Source organism: Carassius carassius, chromosome 23, assembly GCF_963082965.1.
Source record: "Carassius carassius chromosome 23, fCarCar2.1, whole genome shotgun sequence".
NCBI classification, from domain to species: Eukaryota; Metazoa; Chordata; class Actinopteri; order Cypriniformes; family Cyprinidae; genus Carassius; species Carassius carassius.
The window spans coordinates 24,779,374-24,799,170 of record NC_081777.1 but is presented as its reverse complement, the minus strand read 5'-3'; the positions used below and the strand labels follow the sequence as shown (position 1 = coordinate 24,799,170).

General features: G+C 36.8%; 1 protein-coding gene across 1 annotated transcript; it reads left to right on the top strand.

Annotated features, from left to right (window-relative positions):
• The first annotated feature begins 428 nt into the window (after nt 1–428).
• Nucleotides 429–18,793, top strand: vps9d1 (VPS9 domain containing 1). Its single transcript, XM_059506708.1, has 16 exons — nt 429–560; nt 1,034–1,106; nt 1,639–1,830; nt 2,466–2,625; nt 4,067–4,178; nt 5,324–5,386; nt 5,972–6,024; nt 6,245–6,332; nt 6,690–6,775; nt 6,862–7,391; nt 7,629–7,758; nt 8,314–8,519; nt 11,510–11,597; nt 14,199–14,303; nt 16,778–16,895; nt 17,679–18,793. The coding sequence occupies exons 1-15, from the start codon at nt 462–464 to the stop codon at nt 16,893–16,895; spliced, it is 2,103 nt and encodes a 700-aa protein (XP_059362691.1). The 5' UTR covers nt 429–461; the 3' UTR covers nt 17,679–18,793.
• The last annotated feature ends 1,004 nt before the right edge of the window (nt 18,794–19,797 follow it).

The window sequence follows — 19,797 nt, the reverse complement described above, 5'->3', positions numbered from 1 at the left end:
TACAGTATAAATAATACTAAAATTACACCTCATGATATTGTGACATCCCAGGTTTTCTATAACTCATGCACTTCACTCATTCATCACTTTGAAAAAGATAGAAATAAGGTAGTACTAAATTATTTCCTTGTTCGTATGTCATTGCATTTATTGCTTCGTAACAACGCAAAATATAAAGCATTTAAAAGAGTCCGTTTAAGGTATAACAAAAAATATTTATTATGAACACTATAACAATTTTTCTTTCTATTTTCAGTTATGTAATACGTACACGCATTTAATTCACATTTTTATCTCAGTCTCAGGTTTTTATTTTTTATTATTGTTTGTTTGTAATTCATACAATCATACCTTAAGTGTCAGTTCATGCGTTCATCTCCTTTTATTTTGAAAACGCAGTAATTACGTCACTAGGGGGTTGTTGCGGATTGTCGACAGACTCGCGCGATTGTTTTGGCAGGATGGCCGCCCCTGCCAGTGACAGCAGTCAGAGATCCCTGCAGAACGCCATGAGACTTGTAAAAGTTGCCATTCAGCTGGATACCGGCAACAGAGACAAGGTACAGATGTTTAAATATTTAAACCTGCCCTGTTTATTCCAGATATGGTCATATTAAGCCAATAAATGCATGCGAGCGTGACGTCATTTATCAGCGTAAACACTGATCGATGATCACGAGAACCCCAATGATTTCCCGTTTTTATACGGTATATGGATTTTCCCCACAAAAAAATTAAATTTTATTCAATAAAAGTCCTGACAATGTCTTTGGGTAAAATCATATCAACGGTCATATGAAAAGTTTCGTCTGGTTTTAGATTGTTTAAAGATTCATCATGGCTAGTCTGACATTTCGTTGATAAATCATGCTGTGTTTCTCTTTTTTTTTTTGTGGATGGTTATGGCAGTTTAAGATACACCAGAACAGGACACCTAGCAAAGACTTCAACATTACTCTATGGCACTATGTTACAGAACACATCCCATTGAATCTTCCTACCACCCACTGTGATTATTTATTTTCTTTTATAGGAGGCGTACTGTGAATATTTGAGAAGTATCAACTACATCTCTCATGCTCTGCTTGAAGATGCCACATCTAAACGTAAGTTAGTCATCATACTTAATTAAGAAATTACTTCAACCTTTCTATTCAAATTAAATGTGTGCTTCCTTTCAGGCTTCAAAGGTTATTTCGCAATGCAATTTATTTCCTCTGCTTTAGTCATTGTCATGTGGTGTAAACTGGCTTTCTATTTCAAGAGAGAACTTTTAAGGAAGAGATTGTATGTGATAATGTGTCACACATTTGTGTGCTTCATCATGACATCAAAGTTAATTTAATTGACAAGACACACAGGGTCAAATTTATCTTACTTTTTGTAGATTGCATTAAATGATTATTAAAGCCCTATTTATAATAATAATAATAATTAATAATAATAATAATTATTATTATTATTATTATTATAAAGCCCTATTTAGAAAAGGCTATATATCACCTTTGTTCAATTTCTCAGGCTTATGTTAAGCTTGCCTGATTGATTAGTGACTCCACTGTCCTACTCTACATTTAAAGTTCTGTTTTTATGGACCGAATGTGACATATGACTCTTATGCACTTCTTCTTCTTGCAGAGGAGGGAGAGATGGAGTCGGTGGAATTGGAGAAGATGGTGAAATTAGTAGAGCAATGTTTAGAGAGGGTTAAATCATGCATCATGAGGAAGCACGAGTCCCAAACAGCTGTCATTTCCTCCACTTCTCTGTCCGGTTCCCAACAGACCGCCTTTCCAGCTATTACTGCAACAAATCATTCCAAACCGACAGGTGAGCCTTTATTTTCCTTATTCTGGGCTTTTAATAAGGGTGTCTATGCAGGTGCTACTTGTATGTATTAAACATAATGACAATTCTTTAAAAAATATTATTTATACACTACCATTCAGACGTTTGGAATAATGAAATTTTTTAATGGTTTGAACGAAGTCAGGCTGCATTTATTTTATCAAATACAGTAAAAGAAAAAAAAACAGTAGTTTTGTGAAATATTATTTACATTTAAAATGTAATTTACTGTTGTGATGACAAAGCTGAAATTTCAGCAGTGTTCAGTTTCACATAATCATTCAGAAATCATTCTAATATGCTTAATTATTAATAATTGGTGCTTAATTATAATGGTTCTTCTCATTATCAGTGTTGGAAAAATTTTTTTATTGCTTAATATTTTTGTGGAAACATTTTTTTGGATGATACATTTTTTTGTTTCACGATTCTTTAGTGAACATCATTTATTTGAAGTAGAAATCTTTTGTAACATTATAAATGTCTTATAATGTATAATGTAAATAACTGTCAGTTTTAAACAATTCCTGCAAGATAAATTACAAATGTAACTTTTCACGTCTTAAACTTTTGAATGGTATTGTATCTCAGTTTACACAAAACTCCTCTTCCTGTAGACACACCTAATGCATCTTCATTGGTTTCTGAGACCAAAAGTAAAGAGCAGCCCACCAGACATCGCAGAGTCCTCTCTGAGGGAGGGGAGACTGACTCTCCCTTCCTGCCGCCTGAAGTCTTCCAGAAGCTTCAGACAATGGATTTACAAGACAACCGAAAGTAAGTCAGTGAAAAATTGAGTTTTATAACCTCTGTATACATAACAGCAGAATGTGGGAGTACCTACATAATGATGGGTACGGAGCCCAATATCATTAATCGTTCACATCTTTTTGCCAAAATAATAGTGTGATATACAAAGACATACGAGATAACAAACGAATGACCGAATGCAATATTTTGTTTGCGGAACATAGGTACATTTTCGTGTTTCCAAACGAACATATTAAGTGGCGGAAGTCTCCGTGTTCAGCGCAAATCCCGCCCTGCAGCAGATTCAAAGGCCGGTGACACACTGGCTGCGTGGCGTGAGTGTGGCGTTTCTGCTGAGTGTCAGTTGCTTCGCGTTTTCTGTGTCTTTAAACACCAGAATCGTGCCTGACGCTGCGCTACTGTAGGTGACATAGAGGGGGGCCGCCGACAGACCAGGATCTTGTCGAATCACGACAACAATATCTATACTTCATGTTGAGCATAAATATTTTTTAAATATGAGCAGGCCTACAAGCTGGGATTGCACTGTAATCATAGTTATTTATTTATATTTTTCATTATATTTTATTATATGATATTGGTTTGAGACAGAGTATTTTATTTAGTGGAGAACTTTGCAGCAGTATTTTCTTACTTTTTTTTTTTTTTTTATTATTATAAATTATATTTTATTATTTATTTTATTAAAAAGTATTTAAAAAGTGTAAACAAATTGTTAAAAAAGTTTATAGTAATAAACAACCTGCAGTTTAATGTTTGCATTTCTTTCCCTTACTGTACCGAAAATGAACCGAGCCGTGACTTTAAAATCGAGGTACGTACCGAACCGTGATTTTTGCGTACCGTTACACCCCTATTTATAATTCACTTTAACTTGCTCCATAATGAATGCCCCTGTTTTGTTAAATTAGATTCTCAAAGAACAATATGCTCGTTTTAATAAGATACACGATAGCCTCTGTCAAATACTTGAAAACTGAATATGATGTTTAATTTTTAATGGATGTTATTCAAATAAAGTTATTTAAGAAAGCAAAAAGCAATAATGTCAACAAGTTTCTGGATGCTGCCTCCGCAGGAAAAAGAGACCTTCAAAATTTGAATCTTTTGCATTAAAATGACAAAAAAACTATTGTAAATAATTTATTTATATATTTAAAAAACTAGAAATCTTGTCAAGACAGTTTGATTGTTCATCACTGTTTTTTTTTCACACACTTTTTTTAATGGTTCACATGATGCTTCATGTTGCACATAATTAGTTACATGCACTTCCACTGAACGCTGACCCAGTCAGTTGATCTTTCAAGTCTATCAGTTTTGTGATAGAGAACAAATCTATTCTGCATCCATATGAAGAATGTTAATAGCACATCATGTTTTTCTCGTCTCTATGTCCCTAATGCACAGTATGTACACAATAAGAAGTTTTGTATGTGTGTGACAGGGAATTAACGCCTATTGAGGAAGCGTCACGTCTCAACCAGAAACTTAAGGCTAATTATGAGGCTCGGCTGGCAAGACTTACCCCTGGTCAGGCCACACAAAAAACCTCATTGGTAAGTCTGGAATAAAATTAGTTTGCTTATGTATGCTCACTGCAGGAAAATAATACAAATACAAAAATAATAAAAAGAAAGAGGAAACAAATTTCACTTTGTGATTATTTCCACCTTGTGTTTAAGAGCTTTCATAATATGTATACAATTTTATATGTGTGTGTTCAAAATCCGTAAACAATGAACTCATTATTCGACCCAATTTCAGATGTTTACGCACGTGATCTGTTACCTTAATGCGCGCATGCGTAGAACACGTCAGACGCCACACCTCCTGTTTTAAATGGCTTTGCGCGAGTAAACTTACTAAACTCATGTCCATGTAGCGACCGCTGCGACGCCTGCTGTGGTTTTGGGAGCCAGTCCGGGGATTACAGCGATAGATTGGCCGTGAACGCAGACAAAGGCAATTCATATGTAATAATTTGAGGTCGCTATCGCAGTACTGTCGTAGTTTTAAAGAGCAATATCGCATTTACTTCTACGGTAAGTTCGTTCGTTTATATTTTGGTAGCGGGACACAAACATTGCGTGCTGTCCAGTTCTCAAGAATGATCCGGAGACACAGAGAAACGCCAGTGGATTTCCGTTTATACTGGAAAAAAATCAAGACATTCTGGAAGGTTCGTTTTGATATTATATTATATATATATATTTGCGTGGTGACAAAGCAAGATACCCGATGCCTCTCAAACGAGTTACGTAATAAATCCTTTTATGGTTTGGGGTAAAACTGTACGTTTTTGGTATGTTAAATTTTCTTCCGTTAATTAACAATGAATCTTTTCCGTCTGAAAATCCATTGCGTAATCCATTGTTTTAATTTCATGCTTCCATATGGCCCATCTTATCTGCTTTTAATAATTTTGCATTATGCATGCTACTTTTTAACTTAATATTAATTAATACAATACTTTTTGGATGTTTGACTTTTAACTCATTTGACATTACTTGATCATTTTAAATCCGGTGTTTTTCTGAATATTTAGTGTGCTGTAAGTTTGTTTAATTGTGTTTAAAACTACCGTATATGCACTAGAGTTTAATTTTCTTCAGTTTTTTTCTTCTTCCAATGAGTAAATGTTAATAAAGTTGAAACTGAAATAATTATTTGTATAACACTGGTCTTTTTTTTTATATCATAGACCCTCTCACTCCAGAGGCAGATGATGGAGAATCTAAAAATAGCAAAAGCCAGGCAAGATGCAGTATCCTTAAGAATTTCTTTAGGTGTGGCTTTGGTTAAGATCTGGTTTCAGATTTTACACCTAAATGCATTGCATTAAGATTCTGTTGTTAAATCAGCCTGGAATTAGGCAGGTGTTAAAATGTAGTCGTTTGTGAATCTGGTGGCCGTGCTTGGATTGTTTTTCCAATCGTATCTGTTACATTATTTTGTTTCCATCAATAATTTCTGCCAATTAAACACACTGTTGTTGAGGTTATTACATAAGATTACCAATGGGTTTTTGATGTATATTTTAAGTTCATCAATGTTTGAACTTTGAGATGCTTGTGATGAATGAGTGACGAGTCAACACCTCTGTGACCTCTGAAGAATTTAATGTAGCTTAAATGAAATCGGATTCATTCATTCATTCTTAAACACACACCCAACACACTAAAAGTTTAATTTTTGGTTTTTCACATGTCTGCATGTGAAAAACCAAAAGTTAAGTGTGTTGGTTGAATGTTTAATCAATGTGCTGTGAGCAAGGTTTGCCTTCTGCTGATAGCTTCTTCTGAGTGTGGTAATTGTTCCAATGTTTGGGAATTTTCCTGAGTTCATGCAGCTTCAAAGAAAAATGGAGGAAAGGAGACTCAGGCTGCAGGAAGAAGCCAACAGGTGAGCCTTTCTGATCCATAGGCCATATGAAGATATTAAGCTGGCTATTTATTTGCAGATGTTGTATGAGTTTTGTCTTTCAAATTTGTTATGTGTTGTGCATGACATAATACCTTGTAATAGCAAAGGCATTATGTAAACACATTTAAGCTGCCTGTGTAATGCATAAATGAATACTATGTGTTAATTTGGGCTCTCATGCAATTGTGTGTTTTTGCAGGAGGTTTGCGAACTGTGGGACCATGACACCTGAGGAACAAGAGCAGCGGGTTCTGTATGCAAGTGTGCTTGAATATGAGCAAGATCATGTAAGTTTATGTATATCGTAGCTTTTTAAATAATATCTTTGTGTATTTTTGCAACTGCATATTTAATGGCAAAGCTGAATTTTCTTTAGTTTCACATGATCCTTCAGAAATCATTCTAACATGCAGATTTGGTGCTTAAGAAACATTATTTATTATTAAACATTTTATTTATTATTTAGTAAACAGTTGTGCTGCTTTTTTCTCCAAGATTCTTTGATGAATAGAACAGCATTTATTTAAAATGGAAATCATTTGTATCACTATAAATGTCTTTACTTTTGTTTTTTTAAATCATGCTGACTGAACATTAGTGTATGCACACATGTATAAATAAAGATTTTATTGGTTTAATCATAGGAATGGCCAAAAATTTGGAAAGCTAATCTAAAAAAGAATCCGAATGATCCAGTGCTGGTTTCTGGTCTTATCTCATGTCTTCTCAGGTAGGTTCATGCTGTCAGATCATCTGTAAGCATAAGAGTTTCTTCCATATCTTGTGTCATCTGGTTCTTTTCTTTTCCAATCCCAGCTACCCAGACCATCCAGTCATGAAGTTGCTGAAGAAGCTTCAGTATCGGGTGTATAACAGACTGTATCCTATAGTGAGCCAGTGTGTTCCTCCGAACACAGCACCTGGTCGCTCACTGCCCTTAAAGCCCTCGCGCAGCGCCCAAAGCCTGCTCCTGTCTGACAGTTTTATCTCTCCGCAGCAGCAGCAGAGCCCGCTCAAATCTGCTATGACACACAGCTTATCTGATGCCTCCATCTCCATCTCCCTTTCCCCATCCCACGACCTCAACGCCAACGACACACAGTCAGAGACCGACCCAGACGAGTCCTCAACTCTGGTCTCCACAGATAGGGAGAACTCTTTTGAGGATCTAGAGAAGTTTCTTACTCAGCTGGACTGGGTTTCTTCTCACAGTGGTGATGATATGGACTCTGATGTGACCTTTGACACAACACGTGTAGACCTCAAATATCATATTAATCATCTTGAGGAGCGGGCTTTGAAGGAACATTTGAAGGCCATCGTCAAAGACATCCACAATGCTATCGGTAAGTATGTGTTTGTTCTTGTGTGATTGAGTGCAACATGTGAGTTCAGCATTTTTAGAAATCCCCTGTTATAGCCAGTGGGATCTATATGGTTGTATCATGTGTTTATACTGCGTCAGGGTAACCAACGCCTGAGCATCATAATCCACCATAAATGTGTTAGTAAAAAGTCCTTTTATGAATCTGACCAGTTGCCTGATTGTCTATGGTAAATGGATTTATCTTTGTGTGAAACAGATCGCCTGCTGTCTCTGTGTATTCTCTCTTTTGAATGTCTCAACACTGCAAATTCTAAGGACCAATGTGTGTCGAATATAGAGGAAGTCTTCTTCACCCCTATTTGGTGCCCTCTTTTGGCACTTTTTAGGTAAGTCACAAAGTAATTGTTGGAGATTTGAGTTTTTTTGTCTTTAGATAAATGTATGTATATTTTTGAAAAGTCTCACAAAATCTTATGTACTTGATTAAATACAAATACATCCTTAATAAAGAAAAATATATTCATTTTCAACTTATTTAATGACTAGTGTACAACAAGAATTAGGTAATCCCCTGTTGCACAGATCTGGATTTAAAAGATTTTTTTTATGTGAAGTAAATACAATATTTTAATTAAATAATACAAATAAATAGAATATTAAAATTACTTCTTTCAATGGCAGAGTTAGCCCAGTCATGTTGAATCATTATTTGAATGGTCTAGACTGAGCAGTAGATGGCACTATTAATCTAAAATTCAGTAGTCCCATTTCAACTTGTCAATTTGTTTCATAGGCATTATTCTTTAGTTAGAGCATGGCTGAAAATAACCATAGTTCCTTACAACTGCTCACAAAGTCATCCGAGCACTTTCTTAGATGCTGTATGTTTTAGTAAATTGCATATAAATGTCTTGTTTTTTTTTTTTTTTGTGATGCTTTAGGAAGGTGCATCGAGAACGGGAGCTGGCTGTTGAGAGCAGCATGCGTCTTCATCGTAATGTTTCACCTGGTGATGTTGGTGTTCCATCTAAATTGTTCCCAAGAGACCCAGCTGTGCTGCATGGTTCCTATCCATACGAGTCAGCGGTGCAGGAGCTGAAGCTTCTGTGTAGAGACTATTGTCCTCAGAAGAAACTGGAGTGTATTGGTAAATTTATGTAGAGCATAAATTTAAACCACAAACCCTTTCTGTCTGTCACTTTAGGGCATGTTTATACCAGGTCACTTCAAGCATTTTCTATTTCTGGATAACAATGCCCTACAAAACACTTTCGAGAGATTCAGATTTAAATCTGATCTTTCAAAACACTTCAGGAGGTGGTTTGGGATGCATTCCAGACGAACCTGGACAAGTGTAAATGCATCTGGTTGTTGAAATCCTGTGTAAATGTTACTCTTCCCCCAAATGTATAAAAAAAAAAAAACGTGTGTAAGCGTGTTATAGGCTATATGACGTCATAGCCAGATATAACAGTGCTAATGCAACATGTATCACCACACATGAGTAGCTGAATATTCCTTCAAGTCGGCGTGCAAAGCTGCAAGTTAAGCTGAAAGTACAGTCATGGCCAAAAGTTTTGAGAATTACATAAATATTGGAAAAGTTGCTGCTTAAGTTTTTATAATAGCAATTTGCATATACTCCAGAATGTTAAGAAGAGTGATCAGATGAATTGCATAGTCCTTCTTTGCCATGAAAATGAACTTAATCCCAAAAAAACCTTTCCTTTGCATTTCATTGCTGTCATTAAAGGACCTGCTGAGATCATTTCAGTAAACGTCTTGTTAACTCAGGTGAGAATGTTGACGAGCACAAGGCTGGAGATCATTATGTCAGGCTGATTGGGTTAGAATGGCAGACTTGACATGTTAAAAGGAGGGTGATGCTTGAAATCATTGTTCTTCCATTGTTAACCATGGTGACCTGCAAAGAAACGCGTGCAGTCATTATTGCGTTGCATAAAAATGGCTTCACAGGCAAGGATATTGTGGCTACTAAGATTGTACCTAAATCAACAATTTATAGGATCATCAAGAACTTCAAGAAAAGAGGTTCAATTCTTGTAAAGAAGGCTTCAGGGCGTCCAAGAAAGTCCAGCAAGTGCCAGGATGGTCTCCTAAAGAGGATTCAGCTGCGGGATCGGAGTGCCACCAGTGCAGAGCTTGCTCAGGAATGGCAGCAGGCAGGTGTGAGCGCATCTGCACGCACAGTGAGGCCAAGACTTTTGGAAGATGGTCTGGTGTCAAGAAGGGCAGCAAAGAAGCCACTTCTCTCCAAAAAAAAACATCAGGGACAGATTGATCTTCTTCAGAAAGCATAGTGAATGGACTGCTAAGGACTGGGGCAAAGTCATATTCTCCGATGAAGCCCCTTTCTGATTGTTTGGGGCATCTGGAAAAAGGCTTGTCCGGAGAAGAAAAGGTGAGCGCTACCATCAGTCCTGTGTCATGCCAACAGTAAAGCATCCTGACACCATTCATGTGTGGGGTTGCTTCTCATCCAAGGAAGTGGGCTCACTCACAATTCTGCCCAAAAACACAGCCATGAATAAAGAATGGTACCAAAACACCCTCCAACAGCAACTTCTTCCAACAATCCAACAACAGTTTGGTGAAGAACAATGCATTTTCCAGCACGATGGACCACCGTGCCATAAGGCAAAAGTGATAACTAAGTGGCTCGGGGACCAGAATGTTAAAATTTTGGGTCCATGGCCTGGAAACTCCACAGATCTTAATCCCATTGAGAACTTGTGGTCAATCCTCAAGAGGCGGGTGGACAAACAAAAACCCACTAATTCTGACAAACTCCATGAAGTGATTATGAAAGAATGGGTTGCTATCAGTCAGGATTTGGCCCAGAAGTTGATTGAGAGCATGCCCAGTCGAATTGCAGAGGTCCTGAAAAAGAAGGGCCAACACTGCAAATACTGACTCTTTGCATAAATGTCATGTAATTGTCGATAAAAGCCTTTGAAACGTATGAAGTGCTTGTAATTATATTTCAGTACATCACAGAAACAACTGAAACAAAGATCTATAAGCAGTTTAGCAGCAAACTTTTTGAAAACTAATATTTATGTAATTCTCAAAACTTATGGCCACGACTGTACATTGCAGAAGCTCGACACAAAATAAAATTTGAGACTAAATTGTTCGTCCCCCCACCCTTTTGCAGTCTTTGATGTTGAAATTATCTGATGATGAATATAGTGCAAGCACATGTTTTCGTTGACGTGAACCGTTAATTTTGCAGATTTTTAAATTAAAGATTTTTATTCTTTTTGCAGAGACACATTTGTGGCCAAGTGTAAATGGAACTGTTTGAACAAATCGGATAGATATTCAATCACTAAAAACACATTAAGGTTTAAACAGGACCTTGGTGTCCAAATGGAATTGCAAAAATAAGATGTTTTCAAGCAGGTTTACAAAACACAAAAACAAAAAAAAAATGAATCCGCTTACAAAATAGACATACTAAATCATATTTATTAGCTTCATAGCTTAAATAAAGACAGTCATAATTTCTCAGAAGAAAAGTAAAAATTCTGACATTGAAAATTTGAGATTTGTAATAATTGATAAATGCAAAGTTGAGATGAAGAAAAATCATGGTTTTGACAGTTGAAATTAAGATGACTTGATATTATAATTTTGACATGTCATGATTATTCATTCATAAAATAATGCTTTGGTAAATCTTTTTTGTTTGTGAAAGAAATCTGGTTCCATATTTTTGCCTTTTAAGCAAGGTTTTCATAATTGTAATCTTTTGGACATTGTTCTTAAACGTATTCTTTTTCTAGCCCTAAAGGGTGCATATTAATTTTAAATGGATAATCCACCCAAAATTATAATTCCTTCATAAATTACTCGCCCTCATGTCCTTTCAAATCCGTAAGGGCTTCATTCAACTTTGGAACACAAATTAAGGTATTTTTGATTAAATCCGAGAGCTGTCATATCCTCCCTAGACAATAATGAGTAAGTAATGACAGAATTTTAAAATTTTGCATGAACTATCCCTTTAAAAGTGCTTATCAATGCTAATATGTACCCTTATAGTTTAAATATACACCTATGTCCTGTCACACTTTTTAATTGTTTTTTGATTTCAGTTGTTTTTCGTTGCAGTGAGAACTCTACGAATCATCTGTGGCTGTGCTGAAGAGTACTGCCTCCTGCAAGAAAATGATCCTAAATCGACCAAATCAGAAGCAATGTGAGTATGCACAAGCCTAAACATAAAAACTATTATGTTCCTGTGAAGCTCCATCCTTTCAGAAAAGTACAACGATTCATAAAGGAAATTTGTCGGAGTTCAGAGTCCTGAGAGCAATCTCCTGCTTGTCCGCTGGCCTTGTGTCAGATTCATCAGACCTCACAGAGGCCAAAGCTCAGCAGGGGTTCTGTCTTGACCCTCTGGCCCCCGCGGGGCGCTCGGAGCTGACTTCCTCTCTAAGTGGGTCACCCTGTCTGGAGCAGACTTTGGCCTTGATGCACTTTGAGAGAGGGTCTGAGTGTCAAATTGATCCAGTAATGCAAACCAAAAGTGAGCCTTATCTATTGCAGATAGAGACTTGCGGCTCTGCTTATGTTCTAGTTGATGAGATGTTCGCACAGCTTCTGAACAGCTCTTCTAATTTGTAAAACTCTTGAATTCTGGATTTACAGCATGAACGGGTGTGTTCAACCAGAGTAAAATCCAGATGACACATTTTCTTAACTGTGTGGGTTTGTTCAGGTTTATCAGAGTGAATGCACTTGGCTCAGATTCCCCTGTGGTAATTCTCCCACAGACCTCAGCATCTGCTCCACTCTTTTGGAAAACAACTTAAATTTCCTCCCATCTCCGCTGCGATCTTGATGGTTAAAGTGCGAGCTCACGCTAGCGTTCTGCGCTGGGAGATTATGTGGGCTGTTCTGATGTCTGAAACCTTTTGGCCCTGCTACACCCATCAACACAAGCTGCCTGTTCATCTTTCTCTCTTGATTTTGTGCTTCATTCTAGGAAGCAAGGGTAGAATGAACACTTCACTGTCATATCTACATGTCTCTTTGCATCACAGTTTGCAGAGCGTTGGCTCGCTGGTGACGCACATGCGTTTTGGTGCCCCATCTCTGATGTAGATGCTTGTTGTTGTTGTTTAAGCAGTTGTACAATGACTCACATTTGTGTTTTTCCCTTAAGAAAGAACATTTTAGCCGATGTGAAATGTGTAGAAATATATCAACTGGTCCAGACTGTTATACATACTGTACTATTCATACTATTCTGTATATCTGTGGTGATGTAATTTAAAAACCAGGGGCAAAGCAGGCTGTGTTGCAGGCAGAAGTGTAGAGTGCAGACCGTCTTGTCACAAGTATCTCATTTGCATTAATCATTTGTATATATGACTGCTCAACTATGGCAAAAAATCACATTTACATTAAATCATTTAGCAGACTCTTTTATCCAAATGAGGACAAAAGCAGTCAAAACAGAAATAAAATCTAATTACACATAACATGTGTTTTTTGTTTGTTCGTTTATTTTTTTTATAATAAATAAAAGGAAAACAAAAAGATAGAGAATGCAAGGTTAGAGGGTGAATTTTTATTTATATATATATATATATATATATATATATATATATATATATATATATAGATATATATATAGATATAGATTTAATTTGTTGTTAATAATTGAAATGATAGTTATTTAATTATCAATACACTTTAAAGCTTCCTTTTATTTTTTGGAAAGCCGTATTGTTATACAATGCTATTAGATGGTTTGGTTATACTGCCCATCCCTAATTTTCGTGTGTTTGTTTATTCTTACCAGAACAATGTACAGTTGCTTTCCAAATCCAACGGTTTTGGTTCGTTAGCATTATTTGGGTGTTTTCAGTCCCGTGCTTGAACTTTGGTTTAAAAATGATTATGCTATAAAGGCATCAGCGATCCGAAAGGAAATGTGTCATTGTGAGACTTGTCCTGATTTTGCCCTGGTTGCACAGCCAAGGCGCATTCTGCCTTTGTTTTGCTTTTAAGTTTGTGTTTGGTTGTGAGGGAGAATGAATGTCCTCATGCATGCATGAACATGAACAATTTAGCCATTCTCACCCTTTTTTTCGGTTGTTCTGTTCCATTGTCTCTCCTCTTTCTCACTCGCACACTTCTCCTCCTTTCTGGATTACATTCATTCGCACTTAAATTTATATTGCTGTTTCCTTCTGCACAGCAGTCATTTCCTCTGTGTGTCCATCTTTGTATTAATCTTTTGTCTTTTCTCTAGAAGGGGCTTATTGGTCTATAATACATCTTTGTTTTTTCGTTTCTTACAGAGCTCATGCATTTGCTCTTTTTTTTTTTTTTTTGCAACAAATTTCATTACCATCATCACCCTTCAAGTTCACATTGTTAAATGCAATCCAATTTTGCCCTCACTGAAAAAGCTCTTCAACATATGCTCAGATTTTGCCATCATTTGACATACTGTACAGGCTTGAACAAGCTAACTGCCACGTCATGCCAGCACGCCTTGTATGAGCGTTATTTTGATCGCAGCAGAAACTGTGTTTGAACAGAGATGATGATGTTATTCAGAGCTATTCTCACCTGTATGAAACATATCAGGTGTCCTGCAGTCCGGCAGGAAAGGGGACACCCAGCTATTTTCTCACGCAAACGTCCCTCCGATGCACGAATCATGGGGTTTATCTGTTCTTCCTGAGAACAGCTCATTCTGCCAATAAATTTAATTGGATTTGTTTGTTTACTTCATCTAATCTAATTTTTTTTGTGTGTGTTTTTCCCATTTTGTCTTTCTCAGTGGTGCCGATGACCTGTTGCCTATTCTGGCGTTCGTGGCTTTACGCAGTGAAACGCCTCAGCTGGTGTCTGAATGTGCTGCATTGGAAGAGTTCATTCACGAGGGGTGCGTCTTCAATATAAAGTGCTGTTGAACTTTTCTATTCTCTGCAATTATGAACTGAAAATGAAACCGTGGAAAGTTGTGTAGAATTGTGAGAGAAGGCCCACACTCTGTTCTCTGCTGTGCATGTGCCTCCCACCAGGCCATGTCTCATAACGTTCTTTTGTAAAGTCAATCTCTTTTTACATTTAGATGTTATAAAGAATGACGTGACTATTAGCATGTGATATCAGTTGCAAGTAACCACAGAAGGGTCAATGAGAAAATATTTTTGTAATGCCTTTAAAGAAGTCTCTTGTGAAATATTATAATTTAAAAGTAACTTTATTTTACGGTGTTCTAAAAAGTCATTTAGTCTAAATGTTCAGCAGCCATTACTCTAGTCTCTAATATGCTGATTTGGAATTCAAAAAATATTACTTCTCAATGCTGTGCTGTTTATGATACTTTTGAATGGTATCAAGTTCTTGGCTTTAGACTTGGCATGAAACTATCAGATCAAAAAGCAAACACAAAATTTGTAAAAGATTGTCCAGTTGATACATATATGGCTGAGTTAAATGTTATTGTTATAATGGGTTAAAGATCTGCAATTCCAGCCTGACTAAATATTATGCAATAGAAAATGGCAAATCTCAGACAGCCTATAAAACCCATCGACAGTCTGTCAAATCTTTGGCATCAGTTGTTGAAAATGTTGGGGTAGATGATGCTGTTTGGAAATTTAGCTCGTCATATCCTTTTAAGTGCCAGTCTCGCTGTCATTTGGGCATGTATCAAGTATCGACAGAACACGACCTCACTTGTTTCCAATAATCGAAATGTCTCAGATTTTGTGCATAAATATGTCAGCTATACCCTCCAGTCTAAACATGTTGGAATAAACCCATAAGCAAATATTACAGTTCTTGGTGATATGATTTCAACCTTGATGCCATCTTTTGTGTTTGTTTTTTTTTTTAGCAGAGGATATCACAACAGTGAGATCTCAGTTCGTTTAGGTGACTGTTTGACCTGCTTCCTGAGCAGCGTTATGGGTATTCATGTCACCCCTCCTGCGCTGTACTCTTGCGTGTCTACTCAGACCACAGCCCTGAGCTCTGTTTATCAGTATAAAACTGGACATTTTTACAGGCTGGTTAGATTGGCACTTAACAAGGAATTGTGGGGATATTCTGGTTTGGGTTTTTCTCTCCCTATGAAAATACAAATAAAACCTCTTTAGATGTTTGTGCTGCTCAGTGGCTTGGAACTGAGGGTGGAACTCTTTGCAGTGTGTGAGGAAAGCTGTGATAGGAAGTGTACTCATTCTCAGGCACAGTTAACAGGTTTCCTTTCATTTGGACTATATGCATGCGTCTTGACTGATTTAAAGGAATAGCTCGCCAAATTTTTTTTAAAATTATTATTTTTTTTTCTGTTCACCAACTTTTCATAATAGCAGGATTCAAAATTATCAAAAGCTACTGTGGTCCATCTCTCAGGCCATCTGAAAAAAATGTTCTTCGCCTGAAAGATACATTTTGCATTGCATCTCTTGCTCCCCAATGGATCCTCTGCAGTGAATGGGTGCCTTCAGAATGAGATTTCAAACAGCTGATTAAAACATCACAATAATCCACCGGTTTTGTGAAGTGATAAGCTGCGTATCCAAGACATTTTCAACTTCAAACCATTGCTGCTGGCTAAAATATGAGTTCTTTATCCATAATATTGCTTTTCCAGTGAAAAAGTATTCTTGTCTGAATCGGGAGAAAGATATCAGATCTAACATGCAGCAGAAGCAACAGTTTAAAGTTAAAACAACTTGATTTATATGTTTCTTTCAAACGCACAGCTTCCCAAGATGTTAATTGATGGACTGGATTCTTGTGGGTTATTGTAATTTTGTTTTTACTCTGACGGCACCCATTCACTGCACTGGTGAGCAAGTGATGTAATGCTGAATTTCTCCAAATCTGTTCTGATAAGGAAACAAACTTATCCACATCTTGGATGACCTGAGCATGAGTAAAGTTTCAGCAAATGTTGATTTTTAGGTGAACTATCACTTTAAATCATATGAGAGGTTTTTTTTTTTTTTTTTTTTAATTTAAGCTTTTTTGCAAATTTAAATTTACATTTTGCAAATTTAAGCTTTTTATTGATCATCTTCCCCTCAAGCAGGTCTCAAATGAAATATGACTTTATGGCACAGGTTTAAAATGACTTGAGGGCACAAAATGATGATTGTGTTTGAGCAAACTTAGTTTAATGAACCGAATGATCTGTCTCATACTGTCTTTTTCATTTCTCCCTTCCTTTCTCTTCTCTCATCACATTCCCTAACATGTTACACACTGGCTCTTGGCTTCAGCTTGATCTCGTGTCTTAGTCTCATTAGCTGATGGGTTCACTTGAAGTTGACCCTCAGTGGAAGAGATCTTGTTTTCCCTTGTGAGCCGAAGCACTAATGAAGTGTTTATTTATGTCTACAGGTATCTGATCGGAGAGGAAGGGTATTGCCTGACGTCAATGCAGAGCGCGCTGACCTATGTTGAGTCATTGCTCTCGGCTGGGGCTCCACCCCCCAGCTGCCAAAGCCACCTGGTGTAGGTAAAGCCAATCATAAGTTTATACTCTGTGATACACACTGACTCAAAACCAAGTCAGCTACCTACATGTAGGCTACATAGATTACCATCCCAATTCATAATTATATGAACATGTAATTTTGTTCTTCCTTTTTCACATTACCAAAAAAAAAAAGATCTATTTCAAAGGTCGTTCTTTTCAACTTTCTATTCATCTGAAAATAACAACAAAAAAATCCCTGTTACTGTCGGACAATGTTGTGGGACAACTTCCTGTGACAGTTATCCATTTTTATCCAAACGTTTTACTTTGCTGAGCACGGTGTCTGTACAGCTGTCAACTTACGCTATCGCGTCTCATGTTGAAATGCGTTCCTCTTTCATCATCCATCACTGAACAGCTTAAATGAAACCAATAGAATAGGAGGGGCTGGGCGGTACCCTTGGATCACAGCCAGATGTGTTGCTCTTACCTTGATGGATAAATTACATTGACCTTGCTGAACTTTGAACTTCACTTCTTGATGTGAAATGTTGCTGTTTGTTTTTGCCAACAGGGTGAAGTTTCTATTTAAGGTCACGTTACTGATATAATAATAGTCTACGGTGGTTTAAGTTCTAATTAGATTACCCGATGGAGACTGTTAAATGTGCCAAAACATCAAACAAGCTTCCAGCCAGGGTGATGCAGAACACTTTCATTTGCTTTTGCTTCTCTAACAGTCTCTAATCTTAGAGTAGCTGGCTGGCTTACTTGGTTCTTGTTCATCCAGTTTAATTAGAGCCGTTTGTGTTTTGGTTCTAGGTGCCTTAGCTGATGGAAAGATCTCATCGAGTTTGACAGTCCTCAGGAGTTGGTCTATCTCCTCTGCTCAGCCTGTTCAAGTCCCAAATCAGGCCAGACTTCAGTTCAGTTCAAATCTTCCCCACCTACTGCTTTTGAAGGGACTGGTGAATCTTCGCTGTGTTTGGGCACTACAGGGGAGGTTCACCCGAATGTTGTTAGAATTATGATTAGTATTGTAGCCCAAGCAAAAAAAAAAGTATTTATGAGACTGAATGGGATTAAATGAGCCAGATGTTAGGAAAGGATTTGTGGAAAGGTTAGTTGAAATGTAATTATATTTTTTTTATATATCTATACAAATGTCAATGTATCCCATTGATTTCTTTTTTTTTTTTTTTTGGTAATATATATTTCTCAGATCATTTTATCAATGCAAATGAAAGACAAAAGCACTACTAGCATTTATCATCATGTAACACCCTATTTATTAAACAATATAAAAAGAGACACTAATTGAGTTTTTGTTTATTTTAGCTCAGAGTTTTAGCCATTTTGAGCTTTTTGTACTGTTATAACATAATGGAGAAAAATTGTTAAAAGATCTGTTACACGTTTATGCTCCGAGCTGTGCATTTCTCTTGCAAGTAAATATACCACTAAGTGGACAGGAATCATGTTGTTAAGCAGTATAAGTTTTATCTATTTCTTTTAAAATATCTTAATTTGTTATTTAATTGCTTTTCACTCTAATAGTCAAAGTAGTGAAATCAATGTGAAAAAAAAAAAGTTTGGATCTGCAAGAAACATTAATGCTGCTGAACCGTCTGTCTTCAGTTACTGAGGTTGAATAGGAAATAATTAGGAAATAATAAAATCATTTGTATGAGCAAATGCATTAATGTATATATTTCTATGTTTTGTCTGAGCAGAATGTGTGTGTTTGTTGCTCAAGATAATGTGAATGTAGCCTGAATCTCTTTGTTTGAGAGACAGCGGCCATGTTTTTTTTTTTTTTTTATAAAACCTTCCCAAGTTCTTCGTACCCGATCATTAGGATTGGATAATGCACATGGGCATGGTTTGAAAGTGCACGGCATGTGAATTTTCTAACAATAAAGACATATGTAACCCTTTTGGGTGTTTTTTTTTCCCTCTTCTTAAATATTCCATGCTTTATAATACCGTTCAATCGATTGTTTAAAATTCAATGGGCGGGGAAATCGATGGGGGAAGCAATTGCTTCGAGGGAGTCCGAGTTCCCTGATGAGCAGATGGCTGGATTGTTCCGAAAGTTTCCGGGCCTAAGGAGAAAACATGCCACTTTGAATCAGGAGGCTTAACCTCTGTCCTAGAATACCCTCTGTGTAGATGACGATTACTCTAATGGCTTCACTGTGTGTGACTTTGTCTATGGGCGGCCTTTTAAATCTCTTCCAGTCCACTTGTCTTGTCCCTCTACATAAATGCCCCAATTCCTGTCTGTGTTTTGGAGCTGGCATCCAAAATAACCTGTGACAAGCCTTGGGGTTAAACACCAAAACACAGCAAGATTGGTTAGGGAAAGTTTGCAAACCCTTATCTATATGTATTTAATTTGATCTATAAAAATGGACGATTAAATTGTGCAAAATTGCATATAAAACATCATTAACTATTCAGTCTCACTTTTTGTGAGATTTTGCATCCCTGACAGTTTCTCTTTTTAACCGTTTGTAAAATTTCAATGAATTCACCCAAAACTGAAACCTGTTATTCACTCAACCTCATGTCATTCAGAATATCAGTTTTTTTGTGTTCCACTGAAGAAACCCAAATCCGTTTGGAATGACATGAGAGTGAATAAATAATGACAATTTTCATTTCGTGGTGAACTCACGTCAAGTATGAGTTCTGAGTTTGAAAATAATTGATGAGAAACAATGTCTTTCTGGCACTCAAAGTGTACCGTCTCACGAGAAGGGACATCATTGGTTGCCAAAGTGGATACTTTGTTTTCCGTTGTTTTCAATTTTTCAATTCCCAAACTATTTTTGAAATTAGAACTCCAAGCCAGATTTTAATGAAATCCAGGCGACTGAAGTCATATCACACTCTAGGCTTTGTGGCTCAGGTCACGTTGTTTGCTACTTCAAAGAAA